This window comes from Callionymus lyra, chromosome 5 (genome assembly GCF_982586985.1).
Source record: "Callionymus lyra chromosome 5, fCalLyr1.hap1.1, whole genome shotgun sequence".
NCBI classification, from domain to species: Eukaryota; Metazoa; Chordata; class Actinopteri; order Syngnathiformes; family Callionymidae; genus Callionymus; species Callionymus lyra.
In genome coordinates, this window is record NC_141822.1 from 21,768,162 (window position 1) to 21,782,740 (window position 14,579).

General features: G+C 36.6%; 2 protein-coding genes across 5 annotated transcripts in view; one reads left to right on the plus strand and one right to left on the minus strand.

Annotated features, from left to right (window-relative positions):
• LOC148079738 (FERM, ARHGEF and pleckstrin domain-containing protein 1-like) overlaps positions 1–2,244 on the minus strand; it is a 34,192-nt gene extending 31,948 nt beyond the window's left edge. The window contains exon 1 of one of the 2 annotated variants that reach the window (XM_087791403.1): positions 2,041–2,244. The gene's annotated coding sequence lies outside the window, so the exon portion shown is untranslated. The remainder of the gene's footprint in view (positions 1–2,040) is intronic. The other variant, XM_087791404.1, reaches the window with a different exon arrangement.
• A 1,632-nt stretch (positions 2,245–3,876) lies between these two features.
• LOC148079739 (N-chimaerin-like) lies at positions 3,877–12,779 on the plus strand. 3 transcript variants are annotated; one of them, XM_087791413.1, is made up of 15 exons: positions 3,877–3,908; positions 4,150–4,239; positions 5,059–5,097; positions 5,190–5,245; positions 5,569–5,600; positions 6,265–6,378; positions 6,802–6,928; positions 7,216–7,377; positions 9,390–9,467; positions 9,536–9,620; positions 9,906–10,079; positions 10,267–10,347; positions 10,451–10,588; positions 11,232–11,337; positions 11,419–12,779. In XM_087791413.1, exons 2-15 carry the CDS (start codon positions 4,221–4,223, stop codon positions 11,588–11,590), a joined length of 1,383 nt encoding a protein of 460 aa, XP_087647539.1. In that variant the 5' UTR covers positions 3,877–3,908; positions 4,150–4,220; the 3' UTR covers positions 11,591–12,779. The 3 variants fall into 3 exon arrangements, with proteins under 3 accessions (XP_087647539.1, XP_087647540.1, XP_087647541.1); XM_087791414.1 differs by having other exon boundaries at positions 3,890–3,908; positions 4,153–4,239; XM_087791415.1 differs by lacking the exon at positions 3,877–3,908 and having other exon boundaries at positions 3,966–4,239; positions 10,270–10,347.
• The last annotated feature ends 1,800 nt before the right edge of the window (positions 12,780–14,579 follow it).

Sequence of the window (14,579 nt, forward strand, 5' to 3'; positions counted from 1 at the left end):
CCGAAATACACAGTTTACATTAATAATTGATTAAATTCATGTTTTTTTAATTCAAAACATTTGAAATGTTCCCCTTTTCTCCTTGAGGTGTGCAAGTAGTTTTTACCATAGCTTCAAAATAAAAATCGCCATAACGTGAATATTTCAATTCCTGCCATTATATGATCATAACCTGGGGATTTAAAAAACCCATAGAATTAGCAATGAATGCCGTAAAATGTAAACAACTTTAGTCAGTATGTTGGTAGCGCTGCATATGTGATGCTTTAAGACTATACTTCCGTGCATAGACGCAGAAATACACTCCTGCGCTCTACCTGCTAGCTAAGCTCACATTAGGGATTGAGTTCTTTTCAATTTAAGTCAAGCTTACATGTGCGGGCGTATACATTTCTGAGATAACCAGGATTGAATGCACTAGATAACACGCCGAGGAAGAGACTTGCTCGGTAGAGCAGAAGAAGGTAACGTAAACAAAGAGGGAGGGCAGTATCTCAATGAGTAACGACCCACATACCAGTGTGGTATTTGAAATGGGTTTTAACATCCATGGACAAAAGTTTGTTTCATAGTCTCAAAACTATCGGTTTCTATCATGACTTAAGAAAAGTAGACATCCCAGACACACACATAAGAGTCTTAAAATATAAATCTTTTAAAGAAATGGGTTCAAGGATTAAAGATCGTAACTTGTGAGCAATCTGTATCATTATGCCATCCCTTTTTTTTCCAATTGTTCGAAGTCCCCTGAAAAGATGCGTTACTTAAGTACTGACCGCTTGAGAGGTTGAATGTGGGGGTGCAACAAATAAAAGGGTGTCGTCTTCATTCAGAAAATGAATTAAAGCAGTAGGAAAATGGCAACAAATGACAATGAAAAAAGTGTTGGTACAGTTATAGCTGGTGCGTGGAACTCAAGGACGAGGGACCGTCATATCTTTTTATTTGGCTGGCCAGATGGTTGGGTCAAAATCAAAGTATATTCTCATGTTAATGTTGTGACCAATGAAGATGACTCTTTTGAACCCAAGGAACAGAGATAACCGATGACAACAACGATACAGAGAGTAAAACTGATCTTTTGGTGACGGTAAACAAAACCACTCAAGATAGATTGAACCTCCCAGAATGAAGAAGATAACATCAGACTTTTTGTTATATATATAAATACAGATTTTGTTAAGCCCACGACCTTGACCATTTTAAGATTCTGGTCCCTTGATGGAGTTTGACACCCCCCGGAATACTTATCTATTTTAAAGTATGGAGAATACAAAAGTATTATTAAACCACAAGTAATATTAGTAACACAACTGCTTTAACATTATACCAGATTATCAATAGGGAAGAACTGGAAGAACTGGAACAGCTAAGACGTTCAACAGGAAAGTGTTTTTCTAAAGAAACATTTAAGTCAAGAAGTGGTGTATAAAGTGATATGACGTGTTGAAACATGACCCGCTTCATGCCTCTGGGCTGTTTTTGCTTTATGGACTCGAAGATTACTTTTGCCTCTCTTGAGCTGTAGGAAGCGAGACACACCTCCTTATAGTCTAGTCCATTTTGATATGGATCAAAGATTAAAGCTGTTAAACCCAGTTTATTCATTAACTAGTAAGTGTAATAGAAAATCAATTTCGGGAAGAAAAAAAGCCATATTGTGCCAGTTTATAGTTGGTGTCGATGAGTGATCTATGTACATATATATGAGTGACGTGCAGTCAAGTGTACATGTCAGCCTGGAGATGTAGGTTAACAGAGTAATCCTTCAGTAAAGATGTCAGTAGGCCAAAGATTCACAGCTCACACGTTACTAGTCTGTGTCACAATATCAAGCTTGACTGGCTCAATTGACAGCCTATTGTTCCTGGAATAAAATAAAATATCTGGTTTTAAATGAGAGTGACACATGGTTTCCCAATTCTTAAGTCACGTTTAACAGATCATAAAAATCTCGGGACACATGGACCATCGTGTGCAGCGTTTTATAAGAAAGGCGGCGTTTACTGTAGCGTCTTCTTCTTCTTCTTCGTCTCTTACCTTTGCTGCTCCTGGATCCACACAGAGTTTGACACGGATTTCTTGCTTTTTAAAAACGCGTTTTAAATCCACAGTGGGTCGTTTTTCTTTCCTTCTTCGTGGAAGAAAGCTTCTCCCCTCTCAGCTGGGACAAGCTTCCAGCTTAGCAGCCATTGAGACAAATGTGGCGAAACCGTGCAGCGAGCTTCCTACTGGAACAATAAAGAGTAACACTGCCTCGGGCACCGACTCCATGAAGGGGGAGCTCCCGGCTCCACAGCGACACCCCGCGGTCATATGGAGGAGGTGACGGCCTTCAGACTGTGACCAACCGGAAACTGTTATACTTAAAACTATCACACGTGTCAGGGGTGGATGTAAAAGCGAGATTACATTCACGGAGAAAATAATCACGTTTTTATTTTTATTTTAAAAAAATCTACTTCGGGATCAGGAAGGAAACTGGCGAACTCTGATCTCGCGCTTACGTGTCATTTCAAAATAAAGGCATTTCAAGTTTTGTGATTTATTTTTTATTTTAAAGTGGCTTGGCATCTATAAAGTTATAACAATATAAGATTAAGGTGAACTTGAAATGATGTTGAAATTGTTTGTGTGTGTGGAAATCCGGAATTAATCTGAACAAAAATAATTTCATACGTTCAAAATGCACAAGTATTCTTCTTTAAATAAAACTAATATTAAATATAATATAACATTAAAGAGAGCCTATCCTGCTTATTCCTGGAGATTATTTTTGATAATGTTGGATTGCAGTAGCCCACTGTGGCAAGTTTCTTCAGATAAAACGCTTTACATATTAAAAATCATCATTATCATTATTATCAACCACACTTGCCTGTCGACGTTGAGATTATTTTTTTATTTTTTAAGAACGTAGACATTTCTGTAACTGATATGTTTCAATTATGATATACATGTAATCTTCCCACATTGGAGAAAATGATTTAACTGTAATGCTATGCCACTCTTAATTATTAAATGATGTATTTAATATAATATTATATTTTAAATGTGTCTTTTAATGGTCTAGCCTATTCTTTTTTATGCTTGTAATGTTAAATTATTTCTGTACTTTAAGGGATTGTACTGCTATTTTCGTTGTACTGGTACAATGACAATAAAGACAATTCAATTCAGTCATTATTTAAAACCTGATCGCAGAGAGAAAAACCCAAAGTTATATTTATGACTAGGATATAACCATAATGTTTTCTTTATACGAACGTTCATTTTATATGCAGCTTGTGTTGAGTGTGTTGAGTGCCCAAAATATAGTTGAACATGAACTGTTTGATATTTATATGTATCATATGTTGCAAATAGGTAATTAGGTATTGGTTTTGATTGTTAAAGAGCGTTGTGACCCTGGTCTATAAACTGTACTTATTGTACATTTAGGTCAGAGTTACAGTAGTTCCAAACTCATTTTTTTCTAATTTAAAACATCTATTCTACAAGACCAATCTTTAAAATTATAGTTATACTACTATAAAACTGAATTACATTTATCAACATCTGGTTGTACCAGTGTCTTGCTGTGACAATATAATCATTGGCCCATTTAAAGGGTCAGTTCAGTTTGGGATGTTCCTATTTTTAACCATGAACTCTCAACACCCAAATAAAGTCTAACACTGTCTGACTGCAGTATTGATTGGTGGTATCGATATAAAAGCCAGTTAAATTAACCCCTGTGTCCAGTGATCGAACCAGATTATCTTCTATTTGATGAATTAACCCTGTTTCTCTTTTCAAACTGTCATCACTCACAAGTCACACCAGCAAGTCGTTACCATAGCTACGACGTAGTGAGGGAGGCGGGATCACGTGACTCGGCAAGATGGCGACCTCAGAGCGGCATTGACGTAAATGTGACTTCTTCCTTTTCATGGCTATAGCTCCCACACGCAGCTGTCTGCCGCTCTCCAGGAGACACCGCTGTCGTTTATCTTGCATTGTCACTTCTTTTCTTCCCGCCAACGCTCGGTTAGAATCGTCGTGAACACGTGAAACTTGTGTGAAGCTAACGTTAGCTGCTCGTGTATTGTCTCACGTCAGTGTGTCTGCTCGAGCACTGCTGTCGTGTTTACTCTCTCGTCGTTGCAGAAGTCAAGGCAGCGTGGAGACGATTTCAGGAGAAAACTGGACGTTATTTGTAGACGTCGATTATCATCACAATGGCCTTGAATGTGTTTGGTAAGTACATGCTATATTTGCACGTCACTGTTGCTTCAGAAGGCGTGTTCGACTTTAATAACAGTGTATTTTGTGTGTGTGTTTATCTGCAACATTACACTTATTAATGTTGCAAAACTATCCATATTAGCTTGAACACACACTTTCACGGTTTCACGGTGCTGATCCAGGGATTCAAAACTTTAGGCTAATGTGTCCGAGTTTAATTTGGATTTAAGGTAGAAAGCTCTTCTGTTTTGTTATTGTTGTTGTTGTAATGTTAAATTAAATGTTACATTTGTGTGAGTCTGTTGTTGTTACGTCTGGGAATACATTTTACACGTATTACCAGAGAGGATAAACAGTGTATCAAACTTATTGAAAAATGTTGTTATCAAGTGAGGATTTAACCCTTGTGTTGTCTCTAGGTCAAGGACCTCCACCACTGCATATGTATTTATGGCAGGTGGAGGTCCTTGATCTAGAGACAACACTAGGGATACCTCAAACACATTTGTTTTCAGGCAACTGGGTCACATTGAACCAGAGACAAGGAAAGGGTACAGATGTAACCAAAACAAAAGAAATATTCCTTTTTTTAAATTTAATTAAAAAAAAGACTATTCTTTTATCTTTATATTATCCTTGCCATTAAGCCTTTGTATTTCAATGATCTACTTTAACATTTTAATTGTTTTAAAGAAAATATTGAGTGGAAAAATGACACCCTTATTCAACGTGTAACGTGTGTTTAAAACTATGATAAAAGAAAAACAGCGTTTTTACTCTTTTTTGCTTTCAATATGATACAATCCTTCACTTCGCTCTCCCTCTCTGTAGATCATGATGAGTTCAGGCCACCGGTCTGGAAGTCGTACTGTAAGTTCTTATATTTATTATGAATTTTCTTATTAGGTCGTTGAGATGAGTCTTCTTTGTGATATTTCCATTAATGGCTCTTTTTGCAATAGTATACCAGCTGCAACAGGAGGCGCCACACCCCCGCAGACTCACCTGCACTTGTGAGGTAAGAGTAGCATTAGTTGTTCTGTTGTGTAGTGAGTCATTAAGTACTGTATATTACCCAATAACAACAGACACAATGAAAGTTGCAAAAAAGACGAATAAACACATTGGTGATGTTTTAATTAGAGAGAATTTTGTGTAAAAATATTGATCAAATGTATAAAAAATACAATTCAAAACCATATGTATGATGCATCTAGAAATCATTTTAAATATTGTGTTATTCATCTTTTAAGGAACACAATACAAGTTAATGTTCTGGCTTTTTCTTGTTGCTTTTTCAAATACATTTTCTTGACTTATGACTGTTTTTGTTTTGTGCAGGTGAACAACAGACCAAAGTACTATGGAAGAGAGTAAGTGTCTTATTGTTGCATACTCAAGACATGCTAAAAAATAAGACTTTTTTTTTTCTTAATGGTTGAATTCAAGAGGATTTGTTTGATTTAGTTCACGGTCATAGAATAATGAAACGGTTCTTCATCCTCAGCAGGATCTAATGTTTGTGAAACTTTACTCACCTGTTGAAAAATATGTTTAGGAACTAGGGTGAGTGCATTTAATCCTGTTCTTTGGGGTATATTTGGATAAGTACTCTTGAATTATGCAGTGTTAAAACAAAAGTATGATCATGGACTATTATGTCCCAGTATGACTGGTGTTAGTCTTACAGTACAGTGGATGCTGTGACTCTGCCTGTATTGGTATAAGAGTTGGAAAATGAAGATGGCACTCCATTAAATTTGTATTTTTGTAACACGAAGCTGTGTTTCTGCACTAAAGGTCACAATTTGGACAACTTAATCCTTTATCATAGTTTACTGGAAAGTTATTGTATAGTATTATATACAAATCAAACTTAATTTTTACTTGTGTAATACATGTTTCTTTTCTATAACCATGTCAATTCATGCTTCGCGATCTAGTCTTTTTCTACATTTTCTCAATTTTTGTATACTGTAACAAGGTATCCTTAAAAAAAAAATCATTAAAAGAGAGCTCTTCCTGTCTCTTGTCCAGGTATCACGGGATGATCTCACGAGAAGAGGCGGACCACCTGCTCATACAGGCCGAGGGCAGCTACCTCATCCGAGAGAGTCAGAGACAGCCGGGGACGTACACACTCGCACTACGGTACTTACTCGATGTCACAACACTGCTAGTGTTAAACTACAAACATTTAAAAAATACATTAATTAACAGTTAATTTTATACATTGTAAAATAACCTTGTTTTTTTCAGAGAAGGGAAGGAAATGTGTGATCTTTTTATCAAGTTGTTTAACATTATGAACTTCCTTATGACAATTTTGTTGTTAGGTTAGGTAGAACTTTATTGATCCCTCAGGAGGTTTCCTTCGGGAAATTGTTTTTTTTTCCAATTAGACACAGCAATACAGACAATTATTCATAAAAATAAGAACAAGAACAAAGAGAAATAAAGAGAAAGAACAAGATGAGTCTAAAGATAAAGAACATAGATCAAAGAAAAAGAACAAACAACAAAAGATACAAAGATTAAACCTCTTTGTAACTTGGTTTGGAATTTCATTTACAGGTTTGGGAACCAGACGAGAAACTTCCGTCTCTACCATGATGGGAAACACTTTGTTGGAGAAAAGAGATTTGAGTCCATCCATGACCTGGTCACAGACGGACTAATCACCCTCTACATCGAAACCAAGGTCATTTTCCCACCTTTTTCTATGTCCTAAAAAGGGAAACGGGGTCGAGATAGAAAAACTTCATTGGAGTGCAAGATGTCAATTATCTTGAATAATAGTTATAAGATTGTTATTATGTTTTTAAAACTAGTTAGAGATACGTTGTTAGAAGTGAACATGACTTGTGAGTTTGAGTTTTTCCTCCCATATTCCTATGTTATACATGATAACATTATCTTCACACACACATTTGATGTTGCATTAGAAACTCACTTGGGTTAATAAAATCTACTTCCCTCCTGTTTTAGGCAGCCGAGTACATCGCCAAAATGACCATCAACCCGATATACGAACATGTGGGCTACACCACTCTGAACCAGGAGCCCACGATGAGGAAACATCTGTCGCCCAGTGAAGATACTCTTGATGGACCTGTGGCAATCGACGAAATCCAGGTGGCAGAAGAGAGGGTGAGTTGTAGCTGTTTGAATATATTGTGTATATATATATATATATATATATATATATATATTATTGATATAACGCATTAAACCATCCAGATTCATCAGTTACCATAGGTTTTATGATTACAGTAAGTAAAATAAAACTAAATGTTTTCAAAAACAGATTATTTTCACTACATGGACGAAAAATATAGAATATTTCATTAATGGAATCGACAGGTTTTTATTCAACATGACCATTGACTTGAGTACATTTGTTTAGTGCAAAGCAGATAATTAATGAAGTCTTCCATCGGTTTATATTTATCACATATAAATGAGTAGACAGGGCTCTTAAAATCGACTAAAAGTTTATTCAATATTATGGGCGTAGTTTGGATTCTAGGTCAAAGGCTTGAAGGCACATTCAGTCATTTCCCCTCATTCACAGAGACTCCATCGAGACTGATTAGTGATGTGAAACAATCTCCTCAACTCTCATGTGCAGCAGGAAAGACCGATGTAGGTCCTACTTCTGGCTCAGCCTGTCAGACAAGCACTGATTAATAGTGCTGGGGACACACAGGTTAACACAAGGTTATAACACTTGTTTCCTCACCTGCTATATTATTGCATTTTTTTTTCAAACCTATACAAAAGACTGGGGTTGAAGTCAGAGTTTGTCCTTTCCACTGTCAACAAATATCATTGTGATTCACACACGCACTACAAGCCTTTCACAACTATTAAAACTCCAGCTGACCCCAGCATCCTTTGTGTCATGTTAGAACGTTTTTTTTATTTTTTTTTCAAAAGCTGGAGAGCTGGTTAAAAGAAAGAAAAGTTACTTTTTCCAATTGGTAAAAATAACAAAAACCACTGCCTCAATACATAATATATCACACTTAAACTTGAATTACAATTATGTCAATTGTATTTTACTAAGAGTGCTACGATTTTGAAATTGATTTAATAGTAAAAAGAAAATATATATGTTTAATAATGTATGTTGTATAATAAATATTTTCAACTTGTATCTTTTTATTATTTCAAAGCACTTTCCTAGTGACCATACTTCGATTATCGATTAACGGACCACGTTCTGTTTTTGATAAAATATATTTTATCAGCATTTAAAGGTAGCTTGTTTCAACTGCACTATTTTCTTTAAATATTTATATATATTTTTGTAACTTCGGCAGTATGTGATATGGCTTTATGTAACAATAGTAATGATTCCATCTGATTGGCATGTTAGAAACTTGATGCATGTGAAAAAAAACCATTTCATTTCCATACTTTTATCGGGAAATAATTATTAATAAAATAGTTTTAAATCTGAAACTGATTTTTAAAATTGAATTAAATATTGAAATGTAAAGTATCCCCACTTTTTACACTTGGATGAAAATCTAAAAATCCGTCATTGCCTGCAATAACATCATCAATCCAGCAGGTGTCGGTATTGAGTAACAGTGATACCACCGGCACAGTTTAAATACGGTTTGTTAAATGTAGCACAACGTTTCACAAGACCTCATCAACCCATTTCTGGAGCTCAGTTGATCACTAAACTGCTTTAAACATTGTTTCACTGGCGGATTAGATATTAAAATGTCGTAAATATGTTAAAATACCTTGTAAACATAACCTTCCAGTTATGGTAGGTAGGTAAAACTTTATCTCCTTCGGGAAATTGTTTTTTTCCAATTAGCCACAGCAATACAGAAATTATTCATAAAAAAAAATAAAAAAAAAAATAAATAAGAACAAGAACAAAGAGAAATAAAGAGAAAGAACAAGATTATACAATCTAAGTCTAAAGATAAAGAACATAGATCAAAGACAAAGGATACAAAGATTAACTTAGAATAGAACATCATGATACTTCTACTCCACTCCTGCCCCCCAAACTCCTGTTATACGTACAGCTACCATAGGAACTACTACAGCATTATACTTGCTAGCATCGAAGTAACACCTTTTGGAAACTAATCAAATCCTACATGTATAAATACACTCGCTTTGCTCTTTCACAGCTCACATCATTGGTACGGAGGTCCACACTGAAGGAGAGTGACTTCTTACCAAAGTATGAGAAGATCCACAACTTCAAGGTGAGTCAATAGTGCTAGTACTTGATTATCAGTCAAGAGACGGAGTGTCACGTCACCTCTCTTTCTAGGTTCACACATTTCGGGGTCCTCACTGGTGTGAATACTGTGCCAACTTCATGTGGGGTCTTATCGCTCAAGGAGTCAAGTGTGCAGGTAACTGCTTTTTAAAGCTGAAATGTGTCATTAAATCATTTATCTTTGAACGTTCTGCCTCTGATCAATCAATAAAATGCCCATGAAATTATCATAGCATGGCACTTGTAATGTACTGGATTTAAACTGCAGAAATCATTAAAAAACGTTCAATAGATTTCAACTGTTCCATCTAATAACATTTGGTCAATCATATGCTTCCTGTTCATGAGTCGTCTCCTCTCATTTATTAGCACATCATGTCTCTGAACACGTCAGTGAAGCATCATTCTCTCTCTCTCTCAGACTGCGGTCTAAACGTCCATAAGCAGTGCTCGAAGGTCGTCCCCGACGACTGCCAGCCTGACCTGCGGCACGTCAAGAAGGTGTACAGCTGCGACCTGACCACACTGGTCAAGGCCCACAATGCCAAGAGGCCAATGGTGGTGGACATGTGCATCCAGGAGATCGAGGCAAGAGGTGAGAGAACAGCCATTTTGAATGTTCCTCTGTGTACGGCATACATCAAACTAGGACGTGGGATCTGATTAGTGACGCCACAAATCTATGCCTAAGTAAATAAATACATATATTAATGCACTTCCTGTTTCTTGTATGCATTACAATTAACTTTAAATGTAAACACTGACCGGAGATTTTTTATTAGCAGGTCTTCAGTCGGAAGGTTTGTACAGAATATCGGGCTTCAGCGAGCTGGTAGAAGACGTCAAACTAGCTTTCGACAGAGGTGAGTCGTGCCATTTGAAGCTCCTCATCCTACCGCTCGTCACCCACCGTTCTCAAGGTGTCCACGCACTGGTGAGCGTGCTGACTCGGCGTTCTGTCCACAGACGGAGAAAAGGCCGACATCTCTGCGACCGTCTACGAAGACATCAACATCATCACCGGAGCTCTCAAACTCTATTTCAGAGAGCTGCCCATCCCCCTCATCACGTATGACGCCTACCCACGCTTCATGGAAGCTGCAAGTACGACCACGTTTTGATCATTTATTTACTTTTCCGGTTTCTCACAACAATCACACCTGTCATTAACTTAACCTTAAATTATAAACCGTCCGATATTCCTTTATAAAACTTATTGTGTCTATGTTTAACATGTGTAGGTCAATGATGTAAGCACTGATAAGCACATATAATCAATTTTAAAAGAGATTTAACAATGAAATGTGGAAGAAAAATTAACTTTTCAAATGTATTTGCTTGTGCTTGACTGAGGCATATAGTATTTGAATCAACATCGACAGACATAGTATTGATCAATTGTGGAATTATCAATGCATCTTTACAACAAAAACATTGGTTGGGTGTTTAGAAACTCTAGGTCAATCACACAAGGGGCTGACATTTTTAGAGCCAATCTAAATGAGTATTTATGTAACAGGAAGTACGAGTTTTAATTTTAATGTTGTCTTTTCATTCCATCCTTCTTCACCAAACGCATGTATTATCCGTCTCATCTCTTATATTATACACTGGTGACTTTCAAGGTCAACACGTTTTTTGATTTTGAACCACCGTTTATGATTTCTTTAGAGAAAAAGGATATCGTAATGTAGTCAAATTTTGTTGATGGATTCATCGAGTCTGTGGACATGTTTGTTCCCTTCAGAAGTAACGGATGCAGAGAAACGTCTGGAGTCTCTTCACGAGGCCTTGAAGCTGCTGCCGCCCGCACACCGCGAGTCCCTGCGGTACCTCATGGCTCACCTCAAGAGGTACCTTCAGAACCCTCGTTACAGAGTACATCATACCCATGTCACTCCTCCCTTCACACCTCCTACTCTCTGCCCTCTCAGAGTGACCCAGTGCGAGAAGGAGAACCTGATGACCAGCCAGAACCTGGGCATCGTCTTCGGCCCGACTCTGATGAGAGCGGCCGACCTGGACGCCATGACGGCGCTCAACGACATCCGATACCAGCGCCTGGTGGTGGAGACGCTCATCACCAACGAAGACGTGTTGTTCTGAGCCGCGCCCCCCTCTCATCCCCCGAGCTCGTGTACATATTGAAGTCAAGAGGTAGCAGAAACTGATTCCTGACAACTCGAAGAAGTCAAAGAAGCTGGAATTGAACCGATGCCGGAGCATCGTGACGCCTCTTCATACACACACGGGTTTGTGGCGTTCATTTGAAGTCGACTTAATATTCCATTGATTCTGTGACCTCCTCGATCAATCCATACCACTTGTGCTATGTTCACGTTACCTTAGTGAATCACCGGACCGATCTCTTTGTACTGTACTGTGGATATCTCTTTTTGATTTTCAATTCTATGAACGTAATCACCAACAGATGGAGTCAATGACTGAGATCATGTCTTCAGCATCTGCTGGATAATATGCTGCTTCTTCAGAACTTGATTTTTCTCTGAAATTTACAGATCAAATCTAGTCCTGAAATGAATCCTTGAAGCAGGGAAGTCACTGTTCTACGCTGCAGACTGTTCAGCAATATTCCAACAAACTCTTTTCTTTTGTTCGTGGTTCATATTTTTGCACATTGTCTCCTAAAAGCCGACTATGATTATGGTGATCTTAAATGTGATTGAAGGTCATTATTATTTAATATGGTGATGTGTGAATCTGCATATTCTGTTCCGATTGTGTCTTGATGTTCGACATAGTTCAATACTTTTACCAATGTCATTTAAGAACCAAATATTCTCGTTCACAAATATTCCAGATTAATTTTTAGGTCTGCGACTTGTTAAGAGGGATCTGCCTTTATTTACAACCAACATTTTCACGTCACATTTGAACCTCAATTGTTGCTGTGTTAACGTTGAACTGCAGTCATAGGAGAAGATGGCGTGATTATTGTTCTCTCCAAAAGGTTTTTAGTGTGTAGAACCGAAATCTCCATTCATTCCAAAAGTGTTATGTGAATCTTTTTCGACATGAACATGTGTGAGATGTTTATATTTAAATAGTGACGTTTTGACCAGCACCCCCACTTCTGTCGGGGGAACAACGATGAAGGATGACTTTGTTTTTGTGTTTGGTATTCCTGTTTTTTTTGTTTTTTTTGTATGGACATGAAATCTTCTGATGCCTTCACTGAGCAGTGACCCCTCGATGATGTGTTGACGTCGTTATTGTTGTTGAGTAATTTACAACTTGTGCATGTCGGCATTAAATGATGAAACATGGATGGAAATGCCTGTGTTTGTGATGTCATCTTTTTATTTATTTTTTTTAGAATCCCTTATTAGTCCCGCAGGGGAAATTCGGTAGTGCTTTTGACAGCCATTCACACATACTGATGGGAGTAGGCTGCACACCTGCGCCAAGTCTACCATCAGGAGCAATCGGGGTAAAGTGTCTTGCTCAGATCTTCAACTGCTTTTTCTCATGTGTTAGACCTTCTTCAGTATTTTATATTTCCCAACAGGCTAACTTATCATGGAACCCCTAAATATTATTCAGTCAGAATAATGTTTTAGCCTTTACAACTTAAAATATGTGTGAAGGTTATTATTATTTTTATAATTTAGTAGTTTTTTTATTTTTTTTAAAAGAACAAGATTAGTCATTCTTTATTCCTTATCAAAGGTCAAACCAATCTATTTATACTATTGAATTACAAACCGCTTTACGAAAAGCTCGAGATTGATTCGGCGTTAAATCCTCTGACGTTTCTGACGCCATCTCCTGGAGGGCGTGGGTAAGTGTTGGAAATGTTACTAAATAAACAATTCAAGGTGTAAGTTGTTTATGTTTTAAGGTAGATTAAGGTATTACTGTAATTTAAAAACTAACAAAACATGACTCTCCTTTTTAAGATAGTTACAAAAGAGTTTAAGGGGTTAAGGTAGTACGTTACGAGAATACATGATACATTAAAAGTAATAAAATACATGGGGAAATAAAAAGTATTCAAAAAATAATAACTCAAAGGTCAATATTAAGTGGTAGTGTCATGAAACGACATTACAAAAAAGAAGTAATGCATCACAAGAAAAACAAATGGTATTTAAAATGATAACAATAAATAATCCAAGGGGTTAAGATTAGGTGGTAGAGTGAGAAAATACATTAAATAAATTAAAAGTAATGGTACATGAAAAATAAGAGTATTTAAAATGATTCAAATATAAATAATTCAATAGTTCAATATTATGTATTAGGGCGAGACAATGTATAAAATATAACAATTGTTTGTAATTGTAAGTATTAAACTCAGCAACTCTTAGAAGTTAACAGGAAGTTAAAACAATTCCATAGTCAGGATGAACAATTATATATGTTATAAATAATTATGTCAGAATGTCACTCAAGTCAGCTCTGGTCTTCTCTCGCATCTGGATATCTGCGAATAAAGAAACACGCTTGATGGACAGAAAGGTCAGAAACATATGGTTATTAAAGGAAGGAACTTGCAAAAATGAATTTTCTTGATCAAATGTATTTACAGCAACTTTCATATCAACTCTGATATCATACAAAGCAGGTGAACAGGACGCAGTGTCGCGTGCATGCATCGAGGCTCGTGTAAGAAAATCCTTGTTCGCCTCCATCTTAAATTTACACACAACAAATCCTCACCACCATTTTTTTTTAACAAATATGTGAAAACTATTTTAAGTCTCACCTTTTATAATGTTTACTGTCCAACAGTTCGTCTTCGGTATTTGGTTTTGGTAAAATAATTTTAAAATAATGGGATGTTTCAATAGAGAAACGCTTCAAAGCAATTACTTTTAGAGCAAAGGGTGACATCTAGTGGACTCTCAAAATATTGATACTTTATTAAGCAGTTCAATGTAGTTCATGGAAAACTTACTCTTTTTAAATTAAATGAACCGTTTGTATCAGTAAGTATCAGTTTGTATTTAATTAATAATTTCCTTTTACTTATTTGGCCTTATTTACATTTTATTTAACAAATGTGTGAAAACAAGTTAATGTTAAATAAATAAATAAATGAACCCAAAACTCACAAGTGTTTTCACAACAC